Raw genomic sequence first — 22,305 nt, forward strand, 5'->3', positions numbered from 1 at the left:
TGTTCAACATATGAACTATTGGCAAAATGTGGAAGTCTGGCGGCTTCAAGACTGGTTATAGTCCTCATTTAAACTACTTAAGAGTCCTTCACCCCCTTGGATGTTTGTGGGAGCACTTAGTTTTCTTGGCTTTATTTATTGTTCTTTTTTATGTGTAGTGAAAGGTTTAAGTAAGGAAAAACTATCAAGCAAAACATAAGGACATTCACTCCACTTGTGTAAGCCAGTGCACTAGCTAGTGCAGAAGCAACTTACCCAGAAGAAAAGAAAGGATTTATAGAAAACTTCCTGGACAACAGCAGCGTACATTGGTGACTCTGGCTTATTAGTAATCTCATCATGTTCCAGAGCGGAATCCAAAGGCGGTAACTGTTCAGCCATATACTCCAAAAACGAGTCACTAATTCGAAGCTCGGAGTTGGAATTGGTTCCTGTAACTACAGCATCCTCCTCGAAATCAACATCTTGTGGCGCAGCAGAATTAGAAGAAGATTGTAACTGATTGGTTCCGGTAATAACAACCTCGGGCTCGGAGTCGAAAACTTGTGCAGCAGCAGCAGAATCAGCAGAAGACGGGTACTCATGGACAAGCAACAGCAAATTCAACATGGACTCGCTTATCTGCAAGTTATCATCATGACTGGGAAAAGAAGAAGAAGACCATAAGGAGCCAGGGATTTCGCCCTCCTCATCCATCATTATTAATTAATTCGAAAGAAATATAATTATAGGAGAAAAAAATAATATACTGCTAAACTTTTGCTTCGGGTTTCGGTTTGTGTTGGAATACGAGCTATATATATACAAGAGAGGGAGGGACAGGACAATCACCGCCGATTAGTTTTTTTTTTCTAAGAATCACCGCCTAGTAGTTGTTGATTGACTTATGCTTACGTGTCCTGCAAATTAATTTTTTATCTAAAATTAATAATTTTTGTTGTACAACAAATAAATTTAATTAAGCCAAGTTTTTACTTAATTTTTTTTTCCATAAAAAACTATTTTGTACTATTATATTATTATTATTTCAATGTTTATATTATTTTAAAAACCTTAAACTAAAAATAAGCCATATCCGGATTTTATGGGTCCATTTGAATACAACTTATTTTACTAAAACTTGAAAATATTGTAGCAAAATAATTTTTAAATGTGTGAATAGTGTTATGAAACTCATTTTTAATGAAAAAGTTACTGAAAAGTAAGGTTTGTGGATCTCATGAACAATATACGAGATCCATTGGTGTGCACTGTCCACAGCTTATTTCACTTGTGTGAACAGTGCTCTTATAGAAAAGTCAAAAATCATAGCTCAAAAAAAAAAAAAAAAAAAACGCAAACACAAAAGCAAAACGCAGTTTCATCCGGATCCAAACGCCACCTATGTATTATATATTACACATATGTACCATAAAATTAATGACTCAAGTCAATAAAAACCATAAAGTAAATAAAACAAACAGATTAGAACTATTATTTATCATGGTGAAAAACTTGACAATGATAATCGATTTAGTAGTGAAAAACTTGTAAAACTTGACCCAACGTTTGGCTATATGGTGGGTCTTAACTCTTATGTCATTAGGATAAAAATTATTTATCTACCCTAAAAATTAGTTTTGGGTAAGGAAGTTGTACACAGATTAGTTGTAAAATTTATCTTGAAATTAAGAGTATAAGGTGTAGGTTTTCTATAATATAAATAGCCGTGTATTCTTCGTCTAAGTTCAAATCAAAAGGCAGGCGTAAAAGCGTAAATCAATCAAATTAAAATCATTGTCTCTCTGCTCTCTTTTGTTTATTTTATGTCAAGTCTGCTCTCTTGGTTTGTTTGTTTATTCTATGCCAAGTCACTAATAAGGTGTTAATTGCATAGGTCTTATTTTACTATAAGTTTGTGGTATGTGTAAGTGTTGATTGCTAGGGATGGAGGCATAGTTGGACCAAAAGGGGCAATGGCCCCCCCCTAATTTTTTTTATAAAATATTAGTATTATATAGGTACTAATTTTAGCAATTTTATTCTATAAAATTACACTTTTTCCCCCTTAACAATATCATTGATTCTTTTACGAATAATGTTATAGCCACAAAACTTTCTACAACATTTTTACAAATTATTGAGGTAGTAAATTCTTATTAGTTTGCATCTAGACCTACCACTTACATTACTTTTTAACTTATCTATAACCACTCACCACATTAGCAATTTGTAAAAAAAGATTGTAGCTCTAGCATTTTTCTCTTTTTAAAGGCCATAAAAAAAAAAAAAACTTGATATATATAAAATCTAAAATAAAATATACAAATCTAAACAAATTAGCTTAACAACAAAATTGCTAATAGTAAAGTTAAAAACAATTAAGCTTAATCGACCAATTTTACCCAAAACAAACAGTCTGATCCTTTAAAAAAAATTAAATGAAATAATTTTATCCTTACCTAGAAGCAAGACACATAAAAAAACACACAAAATAAATAAATAAAATCCTTTAGCAGTCAAGTAGCAAAGCCAAAAGACAATTTTATACGCAACCAGTAGCAAAGTTGCACCCTCAAATTCCAAGTCTTGGCTCTATCCCCGTTGACTGCACTGAGAGACATTTTTTTTATTATGGGTTTACAGATTTAGAAAGTATAAGATCTGCTATATTCAGCCACCATGCTCCTGATTTTTTTGTTTAAAAGGAAGAAACATGTTCTTTAGTCTCTCTTTTTCTTCTTCTTCTTTTTCTTCTTTTTTTTTCAATTTTACTCTAGTTTAATTTAAGTGTATATGTGTGAAACTTCCTCCTAGAAACTTGAACCCCGACCCTTACTCCCCATACCTCATAAGTACTTATACTTGTAGAGTGACCATCGCATTAAGAGCATGCGGTGTTAGTCTCTCTTTAAATTATAAGCACAAAATCCAATATTTTTTTAACGACCTTTATAATATTATTCTCTTCTTTAATTATTAATGTTATATCTTTTGTTTCATTTCTATTATAGCTTTTTGGAATCTATAATTTAATGTACTACACAAAGTTTCCTAGACTAGTTGAGATTTAGCTGATAAATTCTTGCTCCCAAAAATTGGAGGAAAGTTGCCTGAAGTAAATGAAGATTGAAACTTGTCTTCTTTAGCTTGCTATGCATCTCCAGAGGGGATATCCATGACACGTTGGATCGAGGTGGCTTTCATAGATATAGCGTGGAATAGTGCTGGCATGGTCAGTTTTTCTTAAGCAAATAGCCATTTCTACAAGAACCTAGATGTTTAATCCTAATTGATGTGGAAGCCAGATATTCTCTTTTAACACAATAGATATGAATTTCATAATTTGGCACATAAGAAAACTCACATGTATCAATAACACCCTTTCTTAACAGGAAAAACTTTGTTGCACGCGTATATGAATTTACACACATTGTCCAATTTAGACTTAACTCTAAACCTTGATTTCAAGTGATGACTTAAAATCACGAGTTTAGTACAATTGGGCAATGTGTGGACTAAATACCACAATTCTTAATAATATGATTTGTTTTGGCTTAAAAAGACTATTTTTCAAGCAATAAAAAAATTAATATATAAAGATTTTTGTAATTTAAAGTGGCTATAAAAATATAATATACTATTTAATATCACATTACACAAACCCTACTACTACTTCAAGGACTAGGTAGAACTTGTTTTACCGTGTTGAAGTCGGAAATTAAGGGAAAACCCTGCAGCAATTTCTAATCCCTCCCGCTATATATATCGCTCGACATAACCCCACTTTCTCTCACAATCACACTCCCAAGTCCCAAGTCTAAAACTCCGTCGTTGTTGTGATTTCACAGTTTCACTTTTCTAGTTTTCTCGTTCTTTAAGTTGATCAGTTTCTCTTTATTATTATTCTTCAACAACATGTCCGGTAATATTACAGAAGCAGAGGCCGATAGCAAGAACGTTAATGCATGGGTGCAACAATCGCTACCACCACCAGATTTGCAAGTTTACATGCCGTTCATTGGTCTAAATTCAGAGGAAGAGGCAGTTTTTGAAGCTCTTGTATCCTCGTCTTCAAGGCTCTCTGACTTCGTGTTTCACATTACTACAGAAGAGTCACACACCATGACAGAGACAGAGACGGAGACAACAATAACACTCATTGAAACCATGTCAGACAGTGCTTACGGGGACGAACAAGATCAAAAACAAGAACAAGAATATGGTGATGTCGATTGGTTAGATTACATGGATGATGAAGATTATGATGATGGTGATTATAACATGGAAGAAGAAGAATATGATGATGATGAAGAGGAGGAGGAGGAGGGTGATGAAGAGGCAGTGAGGCCAGCGAGTGAAGAATCAATAATGGGATTGGAGGTGGTGAGGATTGAACAAGGGTCGGTGGGTTTGGCTGGTGAGGAATGTGCAGTGTGTTTGGATGAGTTTTCTATTGGTTCAGAAGCTAGGCGTATGCCATGCTCTCATATCTATCATCAAGACTGCATTGTTCTGTGGTTAGGGACGAGTAATTCGTGTCCAATGTGTCGCTATAGGTTGCCTTAGATGTTGAATTTTTTTTTTTATCAGAAACTAATTGTGTTTTTAGTTAGTTCAATATTTATGTTGTCTTCTATTGTTTTATCCAATTATGGATCAATTCCCATAAAAAAAAAAAATTATGGATCAATTGTGTAGGAGGACAATTTCTGCTTAACCTTTGATTAATTAGATTCATCTTTTGTGAGCAATAAGTATCTTTCTTATATTTGTTTTGTTTTACAGATATAAATTTTTTTTCTTTTCCTCTTAATGTTGTTAAAGTGAATTGAGAGAAAGTAGAAAATTATTACTACAATTAGTCTCACTGAAAGCATTGTATATTGACATCTAAGACTGCTTTTTTCTTTATGAAAATATTAGATCATAGTTCATCTAAAGCTTTACTGTGGATTTTGCACAAGTGACAGATTAGAAATAATGCAATGCCTCCGCACAGTAGTGCCTAATACCTATGGAAAAGCAGCCCTAAAAGATGTGATGCTAGTTTTGTTTTTTTAATTCCTTGTTCATATTACATTGCTTTCAAACTATTTTCAATGTTGATGTCATAGGGTACTAATATTTGGAAAATACTTAGGTACTCCCAGAGTATGGTGAAATAGTGTTCCGTTCTTTTATATTCATGATAAACCCTACTATGAATTTAATGAGTATATCTTACCATAAATGTGCGAAGAGAGCACCATTCATCGTGTTTTGGGAGTAACTAATTAAGAATTGCTCAAGAAATTCCAATGAAGATCATGTCCAACTTGGCTACTCCATTCTTAGTTGCAGAGCAGGAAATCACTCTGCTGAAGGTGCAGATGGTTAATGTCGATATTGAGGTCGGCGGTGGCATTTTCAACTTGGCTCCTCCACCCATGATCACCATGAAAGATGATGAAGATGGTGTTTATTACTTCGAACCAAAAATAAAGCATAAAAGATTAAAATAAATACCATAACTATTAATGGATAATAAAGCAAATTCATGACTCTTAAAGGATGTTTAAAAATTAAAATACGAACCAAAAATAAAGATATTTATTAATTTTCAAATGCACTATAATTATTCATTTATGTTCTCTTTATTTTTTGCTTCTCAAAAAAAAAAAAATGTTCTCTTCATTTTGTGAAAGGGTATTCGTTTCCTCTTGTTATTGTGTATGTCTCAACCGTGCCTTGTGTATATATATTTTTTTAAATGACACGGTTGTGACACACATGCAAAAATGTCCCAGACATGTTAAGTGTTTGACACGGGTACGACATAAATACAATATTCAAAATAAAGAATGCATACTTTTTAAGTTAAGACTTAAGAGTGAATGTTATAAAATCAAATTTTAAGGATGGTTTTAAGGATGTTACATAATACAATAATATACATTTGAAAAATGAAAAATACAAAATACAATGCGAACACAAGATTTGAATCCCCTTCCCCACTTGTTGTAACTTGTAACAATTGAATTATCAAAATTAAATAAGAACATAGTAGTAGGTTAAGGTACTTACTTGAAATATTTGAAGTATTATAAATCAAATCTAGATAGCAATGTCCGTACAGCTAGATAGCACCGGAGAAAACATGGACGAGTCCCTTCGAATCGAACAAATTCTTTCGTCGTTAAGAGTTCGAGTCTCTGATCCAATCCACAAACGTTCCCGCTGTAAAAATTCGCACTCGCTCTCTCTCTCTCTCTCTATTCTCTGTTTGTTTCTCGGGAAAAAAAATGTTACTCAAAACTCTCTGCTTCTTTCTCTTATTATTCATTTACAGGTGTTTACTGATGCGTTAAGGACTGGAAAGCTTTTTCCAAGTGGAATCCATCCAATGGCAGCCTTGACTATTCTATTTGCGGGTTTTCTTTTCAAACTCTTTAAAAGAAATTCCAGTTTTGCTTAGGTACTCTTTGATTTTTTGTTGGCTTTTCAGAAGCAATATAAGTAAATTTCATGCCAAATTGTGTAGTAACAATAACTATCTTTGAGTAGGATCAAATAATCCCTTGAAATTTGATCAATACAATAATTGAAATTAGAGTGATGCTACCTGATGGGACTGACGAAATCAACTACTGAGGAGACTAAGGCATCTGATGGGACTGAGGAGATCAACTACTGACGAGACTAAAGGTATCTGATGGGACTGACGAGACCACTCTCTGAGACGAGCCTAAACAAGTATACACGTCACTGACGAGGATATCAGGATCATTCAATGCCACCAATAATACCTCGGACGGTTACAGAACCAGCTGGACGAACCGTTGAAGGCATATTAAAACCCCATTACTCAGCAAGAAGCGTTACTGAAAGAGGCATTAAAACCACAATAACTGCCACAACGGCTAGAATCTGGAACAACATATATAAAGCCCACGCATTGGCAACAGAAGGTATGAACACAGTTACAAGATATCCCTAATCATTTTTATAGTCTATTATTATAAACTCCCTTGTACTAACTTTGGCATCGGAGACGTTGTGGCAGGCACCACACCGGTGACCATTCTGGAGAATTTCTTCTTCCGTCGCGACACAAGCAGTCCTCTAGTCCCGTCTGGACGACCTCACTACGATTGACGAACTCGTGATTCATCAATCTGGTCCCGTCTGGACGACCTCACTACAACTGACGAACTCGTGTTTCATCAGTTTGGCGCCGTCTGTGGGGACGACATTTTTGTACTAACGGTTCGAAAGCGTAGTTTCTACCAACTTCAATATTCAGATGGAGTCCAACCAAGATTCAGTGGCCTTAGCCCAGCAAGTCAAAGCTCTTGCGGCCACCGTTGAAGAACTCACCAGGCAGAATCAGGAGATGAGACAACAGCTTCAGCATAAGGAGAATCGGTCTAGAGTTGTACAGGAGGATGAAGGAGACAGCCATGGGAGAAGCGACCGACGAAGGACCACTACTCCAGACGAACAAAATTCTGATCTTCTTCAAGAGATGAGGAAAGAGATGGACGAACTGAGAAATGCTATTAAGGAGAAGACAGATCAGAGCCTAGATAGAATGGTCAGGGCAACAGATTCTCCTTTCACCGTGGCAGTCTTGGAACGACCAGTGCCGGCGAAGTTTCGGTTGCCTCAGCTTGAGCATTTTGACGGGCTTAAGGACCCCCAAGATCACCTTAATACCTTCAAGACGACATTAGGCCTCCAACAGCCCCCTGATGAAATAATGTGTCGTTCCTTCCCTACCACACTTAAGGGAGCTGCAAGAGAGTGGTTCATAAAGTTGCCAACCTCATCCATTGATAGCTTCGAACAGTTGAGTAGCGCCTTTCTGCGCCATTTCGTCGGAGGGCAACGTCCTAAGAGACCAGCGGACCACCTACTCACTGTTAAGCAACGGGAGAAAGAAACCTTGCGGTCATACGTGAAACGCTTTACCCGAGAAACCCTGGAAGTGGACGACGCTGATGACAAAGTACAACTGACGACCTTTAAAGGTGGCCGAAGTCTAGAGAGTTTGTGGTTTCGCTGTCAAAAAATCCACCTAAGACGATGGCAGAAATGCTCTTAAAGGCACAAAAGTACATGAATGCTGAGGATGCGCTAGCCGCCATTAAAGATATGGAGAAAACAGAAGAAAGGGGAAAGAGGGAGGACGAACGTAAAGGACGAAAGAGGGAGCATCCAGATCGTCGGTTTGCCATCGACGAAGACAAAAGATCATCGAAAATGGCTAGGTAATAAGATTCCGCCTTGACGGATGTACATTACTGACGAAGCCAAAAGATCATCGAAAATGGCTAGGTAATAAGATTCCGCCTTGACGGATGTACATTACTGACGAAGCCAAAAGATCATCGAAAATGGCTAGGTAATAAGATTCCGCCTTGACGGATGTACATTACTGACGAAGCCAAAAGATCATCGAAAATGGCTAGGTAATAAGATTCCGCCTTGACGGATGTACATTACTGACGAAGCCAAAAGATCATCGAAAATGGCTAGGTAATAAGATTCCGCCTTGACGGATGTACATTACTGACGAAGCCAAAAGATCATCGAAAATGGCTAGGTAATAAGATTCTGCCTTGACGGATGTACATTTCTGACGAAGTAAGTAATAAGATTCCGCCTTGACGGATGTACATTACTGACGAAGCCAAAAGATCATAAAAATGGCTAGGTAATAAGATTCCGCCTTGACGGATGTACATTACCGACGAAGCCAAAAGATCATCGAGAATGGCTAGGTAATAAGATTCCGCCTTGACGGATGTACATTACCGACGAAGTAAGTAATAAGATTCCGCCTAGACGGATGTACATTACTGACGAAGCCTCGTGATAAGATTCCGCCTAGATGGATGTATACTACTGACGTAGCCAAAAAATTATTATAAAAAAAAAAAAAAAACCTTTCATCTTCTATGGTCGTCATGGAACATCATGACGACCACAGAATCCGGGGGCATCTGATGGGACTGACGAAATCAACTACTGAGGAGACTAAGGCATCTGATGGGACTGACGAGATCAACTACTGACGAGACTAAAGGTATCTGATGGGACTGACGAGACCACTCTCTGAGACGAGCCTAAACAAGTATACACGTCACTGACGAGGATATCAGGATCATTCAATGCCACCAATAATACCTCGGACGGTTACAGAACCAGCTGGACGAATCGTTGAAGGCATATTAAAACCCCATTACTCAGCAAGAAGCGTTACTGAAAGAGGCATTAAAACCACAATAACTGCCACAACGGCTAGAATCTGGAACAACATATATAAAGCCCACGCATTGGCAACAGAAGGTATGAACACAGTTACAAGATATCCCTAATCATTTTTATAGTCTATTATTATAAACTCCCTTGTACTAACTTTGGCATCGGAGACGTTGTGGCAGGCACCACACCGGTGACCATTCTGGAGAATTTCTTCTTCCGTCGCGACACAAGCAGTCCTCTAGTCCCGTCTGGACGACCTCACTACGATTGACGAACTCGTGATTCATCAATCTGGTCCCGTCTGGACGACCTCACTACAACTGACGAACTCGTGTTTCATCACTACCTACAATGACCAATAAATTTTACTTTCATTAGTATTAGAAATTGATGTGCTAACTTTTAAACTCAGGACCAAAAAAAAAACTTAGAAATTTATTTATTATCACGTTATTTTGTCCATTTTGCACTAGTGGTGATAGATGAATGAGCTCACTAAGTGGATTCAGCAGAAAGTACCTTGGGATGGGGGGGTATGTCTTTTGCAAATGATATTGTTATGGTGGATGAAATTAGACGTGGAGTTAATGCCATTTGTAAAAATTGATTGGTAAGTTACATACGCATCTGATGGGTCTTAAACTTACGATGAGTGCCCTAGCACTTATTAGGGGAGGAAATTCCAATTGAGCTGGAGCTCATTGTCACTTTATGTAGTGAAATTATTAGGAGCTTTGGGATTTTCCTTGAAATTATGGCTGAGATATGCTTTTCAGTTCTCAAAATTTGGCTCAAGTTTGTTGTACTTTAAAATTTAAAAAGTTTCAATTACGACCTAAAATATTTTAAAAAGGTATTAATTTTTCCCCTTCTTCTTTTTATCGTAAATTTATTACATGCCACATTAATTTTTTTAATGTGCCATGGCGGGACTTTGTCTGCCATGTATGCAATTTTTTTGCAATGGGATATGTTTCAAATTTGTTCAAGAACTCAATTACAATATGTGACAAAGTGCTGACATGGTACTGAGGAATGAAAATGAAATTTGGAATAAATTCTAGGAGTCAAAAGTGTGTTTTAGCCTAAAATTCTTGTTCAAATGTGTGTATGCATGATGCATGATCTTCTTGACACTGTGACTAAGATATTTGATTTTGGCCTTAAAGAATAAGCCTTAATGCATACGCTTAAATTTTATTTGTGTATGCTTGAGTAGCATAGCTACAAAAGATTGTTCTACCTATTGCTTTTGCAGTTATTAATTTTCTATTTATAAAGTCATTAGATGAATTTTTTATTTCTTTAACTTAATGGAAATTTAGGAACGAGTGGGGTCTGGTATTGTGGAGGCCATGCTCTCAAAATCAGCGCCTGTCTTTTATGGTGATTTAGAAGTCATGAGAGGGTAATTTTTTTGTATATTTTTTTAAAACATTATGGAGCTTTGAATTGCTCTCTCTCATGGAAGTCAATAAACCACATTACTCTAATTCCCTTTCTTTTTGTAGGTTCCATTACCATTTTCTACCTTCATTGGTTATTGTAAGCAACGAATGCAAAACAGAGATTTTGTAGCCTCAATTGTTGACATCACACTTCTATTATTGTCATTGTTCAAATAAGTGTCCAGCAGTGTCCTTATGCTTTACAGCATCAAGAGAATTCTGGATCATTGGGTGAAGGAACTAAGATATATATATATATATATATATATATATATATATATATATATATATACACGGCTTCTATTTTTAGTTGGATCAGCCATGCATCCTTTGGCCTAAATGGAATCTTATTTTGCTTGAATCTATCCCTTGCATGTGACCTGCCATTAGGTTCGGCCTATATTAAAGTTTATTGATATATATTAATTTCCTAGTTATAAAAAAATAAAAAATAAAGGGGGGGGGGGGGGAGAATGATTAGATATGAATATTAGATGGATCAATCAAGGTTATATTATGTGTATCCTAAAAATTGTAGTAGTCTATATGATGGCTAGACATGTAATAAAATCCTAGAGTTGCATAGAGTTGTAATTCAAATAGGCCAATTAATAGATATTGAGAATATGTGAAATAGAACAAGTTGATCAAAGACTGAAAGTGAATTGGATAGTTAAGTGAATAAATGAAATTTTTTGGATATATCGGTATTGTCTAGGACAAAATTGTTTAAGTGTGAAAATAGATTTTTAAGAAGGAAATTGTGTATTGATGGACCTATTTTTGGTGTTTCTAGGTTCTAATTCTACTGAATTGTTGTGATTCAAGGGAGGTTGATTTCCTTTATATTTGCAACTCAGAGGTAAGTGGTGTTTGCTGATTTTGGGGGGTTTTCTCAAACAATGTTGATTAATTAAACTATTTCATATCAATAAAATATGTCGTTATTCTATATATATAAATGGATATTTTATAATTGCTTGATGTGCACATTAATTATTCGTTTTATGAAAAACTTGTGGGACAACCTAAATTTATTCAAATTTGTATGTGTGAATATATTCTTATATTCTTGAGAATTATGAATTGATTATTTTTGTGAGCATCTTGAATGAATTATTTATATGAGCATCTTGAATATGTTTTGAAAACCTATGGCAAGTCGTGATTAAAAGCTCAGTATTGTGTTAGTCATTAGCAAGGGACAATCATACTGCGACTAGTCATTAGCAAGGGATGGTCCCAAAAAAGAGAACAGTGCACATTTGGTAGCTTCTTAGCAAGGGAGTATACTATTATGGATTCAAAAATGAAGCTCCTTAGCAAGGGAGTGCGTCTTTAGGTTCCAAAGGAACCATCCTTAAGAAAGGGAATGAAAAGGAGGTTCCAGTCCCAGAAAAGGGAATGACACAACCCTATATACTATGATGGCTCACTATATAAATATTTTTATTTCTTTTATATGAAATATTTGATGATAAAATATTGATGAGGTATGAGTAATGAATCGTTGTAAGAATTTTTTTTTTTTTTAAAGGTTGTTCCCACACCCCAATGTTAGTAAATTCCACTTATTGAGTTATCTCACCCCCCTTTATTTCCCCTTACAGATACATTAGATGGATTATTGGAGTAGAGATTCCTGAAAATCAGCAGTTACAAATTATTTTGTAAGACTGAAAATTTTATTTTTACTTTTATGATATTAAACATTGTACTGGAGAATTTTTTTTGAGGATGTTTTAATTTTTGGTGGATTAGAGCTCTGACATTTGTAATGAAATTTTTCGGTTGCTAGATTCTTTTATTTAATATTTTATGAATTTTTCAGATTAAATAGAATTTTATTGCTTATGATTTTTAGGGCGTTACAGATTAATTGTTTTTGGCACATTACCAATTACTTATAAATGACTGCTACAATAAAGAAAATTGTTCACTTTGTGTAGCTTTATTTCGATATATTTTAATTTATCTTATCCAGAAGCATGAGTATGCTCTCTTTGTCCAATTCATTTCTAATATTTGAAAATTTGCAACTATCCCTGAAATTTTAAAATTTAGCAATTAAGCTTTTCCATCATTTCACGTTAAATAGCTTACATGAAATAATTTAGATGAACTATTTTACATGCTTTATTTCTTAAAGAATTTGATCTTCACTGGTGTTTATTTAGTTGGGGCTTTAAAAGAATTATGTATTGTAACATCTACTATTGAAATTTTTACTTAATAGAATTCATGATCAAAATATTAAAAACATTGAGTTCATGAAGATGAACACAAAAGGACAAAGATCAAAGGAACTTTATGCTTTAACTAAACTCACAGCCTGCACTTTATTCTGTAAGGACTCTCACCCTTGCTACCAAGGAGAAAATTTGGACAAGAACAAGACCATTTTTAGCCGAATAGACGGACTTGCTAGAAAGCACCAATGCACTCCTGCTCAGCTTGCACTTGCATGGGTTCTCCAACAAGGAGATGGCATTGTAGCCATACCTGGTAATTGGCTTTCTTTTTCCTTCTTTATTCCCTGATTAATTGCATTAGTGTTAATGTGCTACATATTTAAATTTTCCTCACAAAAAACAGACAAAGATAAATGGCTGAAGTTCTCTTCAATGTTATTAGTACTATTTTCTTATGTGTGCTACAGATTAAAATTAATTTGATTCCAAGTGTATAATGCTCTTCCCCTATAAGCTGCAACATGTAGAATCAAGATCACCTGCATCTTATAGAGACAAACATCAAGCAAAAACGTCAATAAGTATCCAAATCCAACTTCCATTAGGATTTCCTGCCTCAACTTTCAAAGTTTGGCATATAAATAAACAACAATCCATTTCAAGGCTGGAAATTACATCAATAATGCCTACTATAATGTCATAAGAGCCTTAGAAGAACTCATATATAGTTAGTGTTAACATATTCATAAACAAAGTGTTGGGTCGCTGTCATAACTAAATAAGATTTTATCATGGTTCAGGTTTGTGATCACAATGTCTTCATGGCATCATTGGCCATACAGCTGGCAAGTGGCTAAATTTTTGAGAGAGTGGTAGTTTGGTTTTGTGGAATAATAAAATCATGAATGAATGTTCACTAATATGCTCTTGTTCTATCACAGTTCTGCAAGATTTTATTTTCCAATGTGACAAATATGTTATCTTTTTCATTCATTTTCCTTGGAATGTTTACAGGGACAACCAAGATCAAGAACCTGGAGAGCAATATTGGCTCATTGAAGGTGAAACTTACAGAAGAAGACCTCAAAGAGATATCTGATGCAGTACCAATGGCAGAGGTAGCTGGTGGTAGAAGCTTTCAAAACACCGATCATTTTCTCTGGAAGTTTGGCAACACTCCTCCAAAAAATTAATTCTCCCTTTACTCATGGATGATGTCCATTTTACTTAAATTATGCCATGTTCTGGTGAAATGAATGGCCAGATTTATGTTAAATAACTAGCTAAGTCATTCACACAGCAAAATTAGCAACATTATTATGTAAACTTTATTAGCATGGCACCAATGCGGTTGCCCTATGTCACACTCTATTAGATATATTGGTAGTTTGTTCCTCACTTTTTTTTTTTTTAAATAATTTTTTTGGGAGTTTGTTCTTCACTTTTTTTTTTTTTAAAAATAAATCCTGTGAAATAAGGCCTTCTTTGTTTTTATTATTATAATTTTTGGCCAAAACATAGGAGAATTAACATATAAGGAGCATTATTGGTTCTAGGTGCAATATAGCTTGGTCCTCACATAGCTCAGCCCATTCCTTCTCAGGCAAAGTCACCAGCACTGGTTGCAAGCCCTTCTTCCATTGAAAGCATTACCACAATCAACCCTTCTCCTTCCACATTCCCTACCTGATACAACACATGAACCGGCTATACATCCTTGTCAAATGTTGCCGCATACTTCAACGATGACATATTGGGTTTCCCGGCCACCTTGCTAGGTACAAGCATGTGTTCCAAGCTTATACATACATGTTAGTTCAGGGCCATACATTCTAAATGGTGGTGCAAACTTCCCTCCCTCTCCCTTTTGTGCTTCAAACCAATTCAAAACTGACCAAAACTCTTTCTCCTATGTGCCAAACACATTGCTGTTCACCAACCCCACATGTCCTAACTCACAGTGGCATATCTCTTCTCCCTTTAATGATAGTCGTGAAAAATGCTAGTTGCTAAAGCCTAAATTAAATGATTAGCACATTAAACCTATAAAATAGAGAATGAGCAAGAAAGTAAAAATCTATGGGCCAACAATTGAGAACCAAAATTCCCAGCTGAGGTCACCAAGTATATATAGCAAACCCCAGTTATAAGTCTCGGTCATTCACTACTGAACACAAAAATTTGTTAAATTTTGAGTTTATTGCCTCCAAGAGTTATTGAGCATCGAACTCTCCTTACAAAACTTGGTCTTCACTAGCCTTGTTAAAATGTAGGCTTCAAGGGAATGCTCATGCGCAGCGACCTAGAGGCAAGGGTTCGAAATGCTTGGAAATTGAACCATTGCCATAAACAATTACACATTTGCTGAACATAGTACATAAACATTATCAAGAGAATATTTAGCATAGTGTAATATGTTTCCCTTATTCTTTCCCCGTGATTCATTCAAAGTGAGATTTTTGTTAGCTAAATTTAAATGGACCATTTCTGCATAAGATCTAGTAAAATCTAGTCAATTCTGATGGGTTTATGGCAATCCAAGTAACCTAGATGGCTTTATATAACTAAGTTGGATTTATGAAATTTGTAAAATTACATCTGTAAATCCACTTTATTAACTTCTTTATTGTTTAATGTATTATAATATGGTAAATTAAAGGGGAGAGAATCTAAAGAATTATTAAAAAAAAAAAATTGCATTTCTCTGTCTTTCAAAGACTATCCTTTCAAAAGTGTAACTTGTTATTGTGAAATCTTGATTTTGAACTATAATTTCCAGTTTAATTTAAGCATATCCTTTTTTTTTTTTCAATTTACATATTTATGTTATAATTTCTTGAACTTATTTTTATATATTATATATTTATTTTTTAAATTTTTTTTATTTGATCCTGCGGTTCAACCAATAATCCATTTGTTGAACTAGTGACCCAATCACCTGACTCATAGACCAGGTTAATATTCAAACCAAGTTTAATAACTATGCTCTCAAGTAACTAATGAATAGGCCCATTTGTGAGTTCCATTGAATGTGCAATTCTTCACCAACTCCAAACTAAACACATATATTAAATCCCACAAAAAATACAAGCAAATAATTGCATTAATTATATTTAAATTGATAACTAATGAAACATGGAAAAATCACAACCAATGAATTACTTTATGAAGCTTACATACTTGAAACCACCCTGAAGACAACAAATATAATTGAACTATGAAATTATACCCAAGAAGGTGGAACTTGAAATTTTCAATTCCATGTTTTACTGCAAGAATCTCCTTAAAAGTGGAGTGGCAATAAAGTTTTAAAGGCCTGAATGCACCACTTTTATATTAAGGTTGCATTTGGCATTAGCTGAAAAATACAAGTTTTTTTTACTATTTAGCTTATTATTGTTACTATTTAGCTCATTATACTTTTTAATATTATTCATTAATCACACTCTACTATTTCAGTTAATTTTTAAATTTATCCGCAATAATTTTAACAAAAAATTTTCAGATTTATCTAAATAAATTCTTTCCAGACTGGCTCCAAAATAAAAGGCGAAGAAAAAACACATCACTGAGATATGTATATTATAAGTGTAGGAGGACCCATTACTTTTCCTCCCTGTAAGTAAACTTCGACGTTAAGTTTTATAGGCAAAATTTTTCAAATAACTATAAAAATCAAACTATATCATTAGTTAGCCAAAGTTTGAAACAAATTTGGTATATAACAAATCGAGTCCCTTAGACTCGATTTTGGAATGCTAAATCGAGTGCACAGATCTCGATTTCAACCTCATTCGGAGCTGATGTGGACACCTGGTCCACGTCGGCATAGAAATCGAGTTCTACGAACTCGAGTTCTGTCAAATAGAAATCGAGTCCGTAGGACTCGATTTCGTATCACCTAAACCCAGACATCGCTGAAGAAGAAAACGTTGAAGAACCAGAGATGAAGAAATCAAAACCCATGCGTCGAAGAAGAAGAAGAAATCAAAACCCAGAAATCAAAACCCATGCGCCGAAGAAATCAAAACCCAGAAATCGCTGAAGAAGAAAACGCTGAAGAACCAGAGATGAAGAAATCAAAACCCATGCGCCGAAGAAGAAGAAATCAAAACCCAGAAATCAAAACCCAGAAATCCGATCAAAACGCCGAAGAAGAAATCCAGAGAACAAAACATCGAAGAACACCGAGTGGAGAGTGGGTTTGATTCGTTTTGGATTTGATTAGTTCACGAGTTTTTGGGGCTTGGAAGTGGAGAGTTCTTTGAAACAACACTCGGTTTTTGGGGCTTGGCTTGGAAGAACACCAAGTTGGTTTTTGGAACAACGCTCAGTTGCTGAATAGAACGTAAATTTCTGAAACAAAATGAAATCGAGTCCTAAGGACTCGATTTCTATTTGACAGAACTCGAGTCCTCTGGACTCGAGTTTTATGCCGACGTGGACTCCCTGTCCACATCAGCTACAAACGACCTTGAAATCGAGTTTATTACCCTCGATTTAGCATTCCAAAATCGAGTTCAAAGGACTCGAATTGTTAGATACCAAATTTGTTTCAAACTTTGGCTAACTAATGATATAGTTTGATTTTTATAGTTATTTGAAAAATTTTGCCAGTTTTATAGCTTGTCAAAAAAATAAAAGACACTCCTTTCTTCTGTTTCGTTTTGCTTTGCTAAAGGTAGACTTTCAGCTCTGAAGTGCCTCATAGTCTTCTTTAGTTTCAGTTTACAAAAGTGTTTGGTCTTCTCGTTCCCGAAGACTATGTCGAACCAAGGAGAGGGTCCGGCGATTGGGATTGATCTGGGTACAACGTATTCATGTGTGGCAGTGTGGCAAAATGAAAGAGTAGAGATCATAGTGAATGATCAAGGTAACAGGACCACTCCCTCTTACGTTGCTTTCACTCTTCAAGAGCGTTTAGTTGGTGATGCCGCCAAGAACCAGGTCGCCAGGAACCCCACCAACTCTGTCTTTGGTAATCTTCAAAGTTTTTTTTTTTTTTTGTTAATGTTATTCTCAAGCACTTATTGTTCTACTCCCATGAATGGCCTTGAATAATAATTCCAAATATAATCGTTTTTATTTTTATTAAATTGTGATTGGGTCAAAAGAAAAAGATAGTCTTTCTAACTTTTTCTTTTTAAAAAAAAAATACAAAGATATATTACCTCAAATTAACTGTAGATTCTATTACATCCGGAGAGAATCCATTAAGAAAGGGGAATTGAACTCTATACATTTCCGTTATAAACACTAGGAGGTAAGTTCTGTATATAAATTTCAAACTTGTATTATAAGCTCTAATCAAAATTAAGATTTTTACTTGAGATTACAAGGTTGTCAACAGATGCTTCATGTGCCGTATTTTGAATTTTTTTTCCCTCTTTTTATATCGTCTTATTAGGCTCATGAGCTACAAAATGTCCTCTTCTATTCCTTAAATTCATGAATAAAAAATATATTTGTAACAAAAAAAAGAAGTCAATATGTAATCTTGCTGCTTCTTGTCCTCCATTGTCGTGACAGTTTCTCTCTGCTATTAGAGGTATCTATTTCTTAATAGGGTATTACATTGCAGATGCAAAGCGGTTGATTGGTAGGAGATTCTCTGATCCCTTGGTTCAGAGCGATATCAACCTTTGGCCATTCAAGGTCATTGAAAGTTCTGGTGATAAGCCTATGATCGTGGTCAACTATAAGGGCGAAGAGAAGCACTTTGGTGCAGAGGAAATCTCATCTATGGTCCTAAAAAAGATGCGTGAGACAGCTGAAGCCTACCTGGGTACAACTGTGAAGAATGCAGTTGTTACTGTCCCCGCCTATTTCAATGACTCCCAGCGTAAGGCTACAAAGGATGCTGGAGGCATTGCAGGCATGAATGTCCTGCATATAATCAATGAACCAACTGCTGCAGCCATTGCTTATGGTCTAGACAAGATTGCAGAAAGTATTGGCAAGAGAAATGTGTTGATTTTTGATTTGGGTGGTGGTACTGCAGATGTCTCACTACTTACCATTGAGAAAGGTGTCTTTGAAGTGAAGGCCGTAGCTGGAGACACTCACCTTGGAGGTGAGGACTTTGATAACAGAATGGTAAGTCACTTTGTTGAAATATTTAAGAGGCAGCACAAGGTGGACATTGGTGTGAACTCCAGAGCTCTACGGAGGTTAAGAACTGCTTGTGAGAAAGCAAAGAGGATCCTTTCTTGTGCAATTGAGACTAGCATTGAAGTTGATTCTTTATATAATGGCATTGATTTCTTTTCAACTATTACCCGTGCCAAATTTGCGGATCTCAACATGGATTTGTTCAAGAAGTGTGTTGATATTGTGGAGAAGTGCTTGAGTGATGCTAAGATGGATAAGAGCTGCGTCGATGTTGTTGTTCTTTCCGGTGGTTCTTCCCGAATTCCCAAGGTGCAGCAGTTGTTGCAAGACTTCTTTGATGGGAAGGAGCTTTGCAAGAGCATTAATCCAGATGAGGCTGTAGCTTATGGAGCAGCTGTTCAAGCTGCAATCGTGACTGGTATGAAAAATGAGAAACTTAAAGACATTGTGCTCTTAGATGTCACCCCTCTGTCCCTTGGTGTAGAGATTATTGGAGAGGAGATGTCTATTATAATTCCAAGGAATACAGCCACTCCCACCGAGAAGGTGGGGAACTTCACCACTGTCAAGGACAACCAAACTTCCATAGTGTTCCCTGTTTATGAGGGAGAAAGAGCAAGAACTTGTGATAACAACTTGTTGGGACAATTTACTCTTCCTGGTATTCCTCCAGCACCCCGGGGTGTTGCTAGCATAAACGTTTGTTTTAATATTGACACTAATGGGATCTTGAATGTTTCTGCTAAGGAGATGACTACTGGTGTGATGAGGAATATCACTATCACAAATGATGAGTCAAGACTGTCTAGTGAAGAGATTGGCAGGATGGTCAAGGATGCAGAAACATACAAGGTCGAAGATGATGAATACAGGAAGAAGGTTAAGGCTAAGGCAGCTTTGGAGAACTATGCCTACCAGGTGAGGAATACTATCAATGATGAGAAGATCGGTGCCAAGCTTGCCCCTGCAGCTAAGAAAAATATTAAAGACGCTGTTGAACAGGCCATTCAATGGTTAGATGACCTCCAGCTCGTGGATTCAGAACTGTATGACGACAAGCTAAAATGGCTGGAGACCATTTGCAATCCCATCAGGAGTTATGGAAAGCAATAATAAATTTGAACACCCTTTTAGCAAAATGATGATATTTATTAGAGTCTGTCGTAGCACCTTATCATTTCAACCGATGTAGTGGTTCGAACTATGTTACCACTTACCAGTGCTACTATTTTGTCCTTGTCTACATATTTTTTTTTGCGTTCTTGTGCTTTCTTGTTGGTTATTTGTCATTTTCAGGCAACGGTTAGACATTTTGAAGACGAGTCCACTGGTAAGGATTTAGGTTCAGGCCTTCAGTCCATAGTTTGGCGTTGTTGAATTCTGTTTCAGTATACAGCTACACAATCGAATTTGAAAGGTGGGAAGTGTGAACAGCTAAAAATAAAATGAAACTGCATAAGGTAGAGAAGTGCTACCTAGAAAAGCTCAATTGAAGTAAAATAAAACACCAACAAATTTTCTTGGACTTGCAATCACTTATTTTTTCTTTTCTTTTCTTTTTTTCCAAATTCATTAACAATGATGTTAAGGATTGCATATATATTATCATTGTCCTGCGTGACTGCATCACATCCTTTAAAAGACTTTCTTAGGCAGGTGAACAAAATTGTTGGATAATGATCTTTGTGAAGTTAACAATACATGTATTGGCAAAAATCAAGGAATCTAGGCTGGTGACAATTACTCAGTGTTACCAAATCTGGTCCTAATAAACCGAAGCAATTTCAAAATAATCTCTAAGCAATTACTCAAATGATACCAAAGTTGGTCCTAGTCAACCACCTTTACTATTGGAAAATTCTAAGGAAGCAATCACATGATACTTTCTAAGAATCACTCTTTGTACAATCGATTTTGAATTTAAATTTTTTTGTATGGAGAATATGTTGTATTTTAAAAGGAGATGTAACCTTACTATACTAGCCTAATGAACAAGATACAGTTTCTACTTTCTACTCTCCAAATATTCTCTCTACCGTTTGATTTCTTTGAACATGTACTAGTTTTGTGAAAATTAAGAAGAGAAAACTCTCCATTCTTCCTTTTCATGGATCATAGTTGTAACGCCCCAAAAATCATAAGCAATAAAATTCTATTTAATCTGAAAAATTCATAAAAATATTAAATAAAAGAATCCAGCAATCTAAAAATTTCATCACAAATGTTAGAGCTCTAATCCACCAAAAATTAAAACATCTTCAAAAAAATTCTCCAGTATAATGTTTAATATCATAAAAGTAAAAATAAAATCTTCAGTCCCACAAAATAATTTGTAACTGCTGACTTCTAGGAATCTCTACTCCAATAATCCATCTAATGTATCTGTAAGTGAAAATAAAGGGGGGTGAGATAACTCAATAAGTGGAATTCACTAACATTAAGGTGTGGGAACAACTTTTAAAAAAATAATTCCTACAAACAATTCATTACTCATACCTCATCAATATTTTATCATTAAATATTTCATATAAAAGAAATAATAATCTTTATATAGTAAGTCATCATAGTGTATATATATATATATCAATACCATCACAAACACAATTTCCTAGACTTTACTCGTGGTCAACGTTTACGCCCCGTTGACAAAGTTGTGCTATCCCCTTTTCTGGGAGTGTAATCTCCTTTTCATTCCCTTTTTTAAGAATGGTTCCTTTGAAACCTAAATGTGCACTCCCTTGCTAAGGAGCTTCATTTTTGGATCCTCAATAGTATACTTCCTTGCTAAGGAGTTACCAAATGTGCACTATCCCCTTTTCTAGGACCATCCCTTGCTAAGGACTAGCTGCAGTATGATTGTCCCTTGCTAAGGACTAACACAATACTAAGCTTTTTAATCACGACTTATCATAGGTTTTCAAAACATATTCAAAATGCTCACATAAATAATCCATTCATAATTCTCAAAATATCAATATATATTCACACATACAAGTTTAAATAAATTTAGGTTGTCTCACATGTTTTTCGTAAAATGAATATTCAACGTGCACATCAAGCATTTATAAAGTATCAATTTATATGTAATATCAACATATTTATTTGATATAGAATAGTTTAATAATCAAACACTGTTTTGGGAAAACTCCCAAAATTAGCAAACACCACTTACCTCTTAGTTGCAAAAATAAAGGAAATCAACTTCCCTTGAATCACAACAAATCTGTAGAATTAGAACCTAGCAACACTAAAAATAGGTTCATCAATAAACAATTTCCCACTTAAAAATCTATTTTCACGCTTAAACGGTTTTATCCTAAACAAAA

General features: G+C 35.4%; 1 protein-coding gene across 1 annotated transcript; it reads left to right on the forward strand.

The window, feature by feature from the left end:
• Positions 1-17,506: 17,506 nt before the first annotated feature.
• LOC142606744 (heat shock cognate 70 kDa protein-like) lies at positions 17,507-20,235 on the forward strand. Its single transcript, XM_075778080.1, has 2 exons — positions 17,507-17,846; positions 18,450-20,235. Exons 1-2 carry the CDS (start codon positions 17,633-17,635, stop codon positions 20,090-20,092), a joined length of 1,857 nt encoding a protein of 618 aa, XP_075634195.1. The 5' UTR covers positions 17,507-17,632; the 3' UTR covers positions 20,093-20,235.
• The last annotated feature ends 2,070 nt before the right edge of the window (positions 20,236-22,305 follow it).

Source organism: Castanea sativa, chromosome 8 (assembly GCF_040712315.1).
Source record: "Castanea sativa cultivar Marrone di Chiusa Pesio chromosome 8, ASM4071231v1".
NCBI classification, from domain to species: Eukaryota; Viridiplantae; Streptophyta; class Magnoliopsida; order Fagales; family Fagaceae; genus Castanea; species Castanea sativa.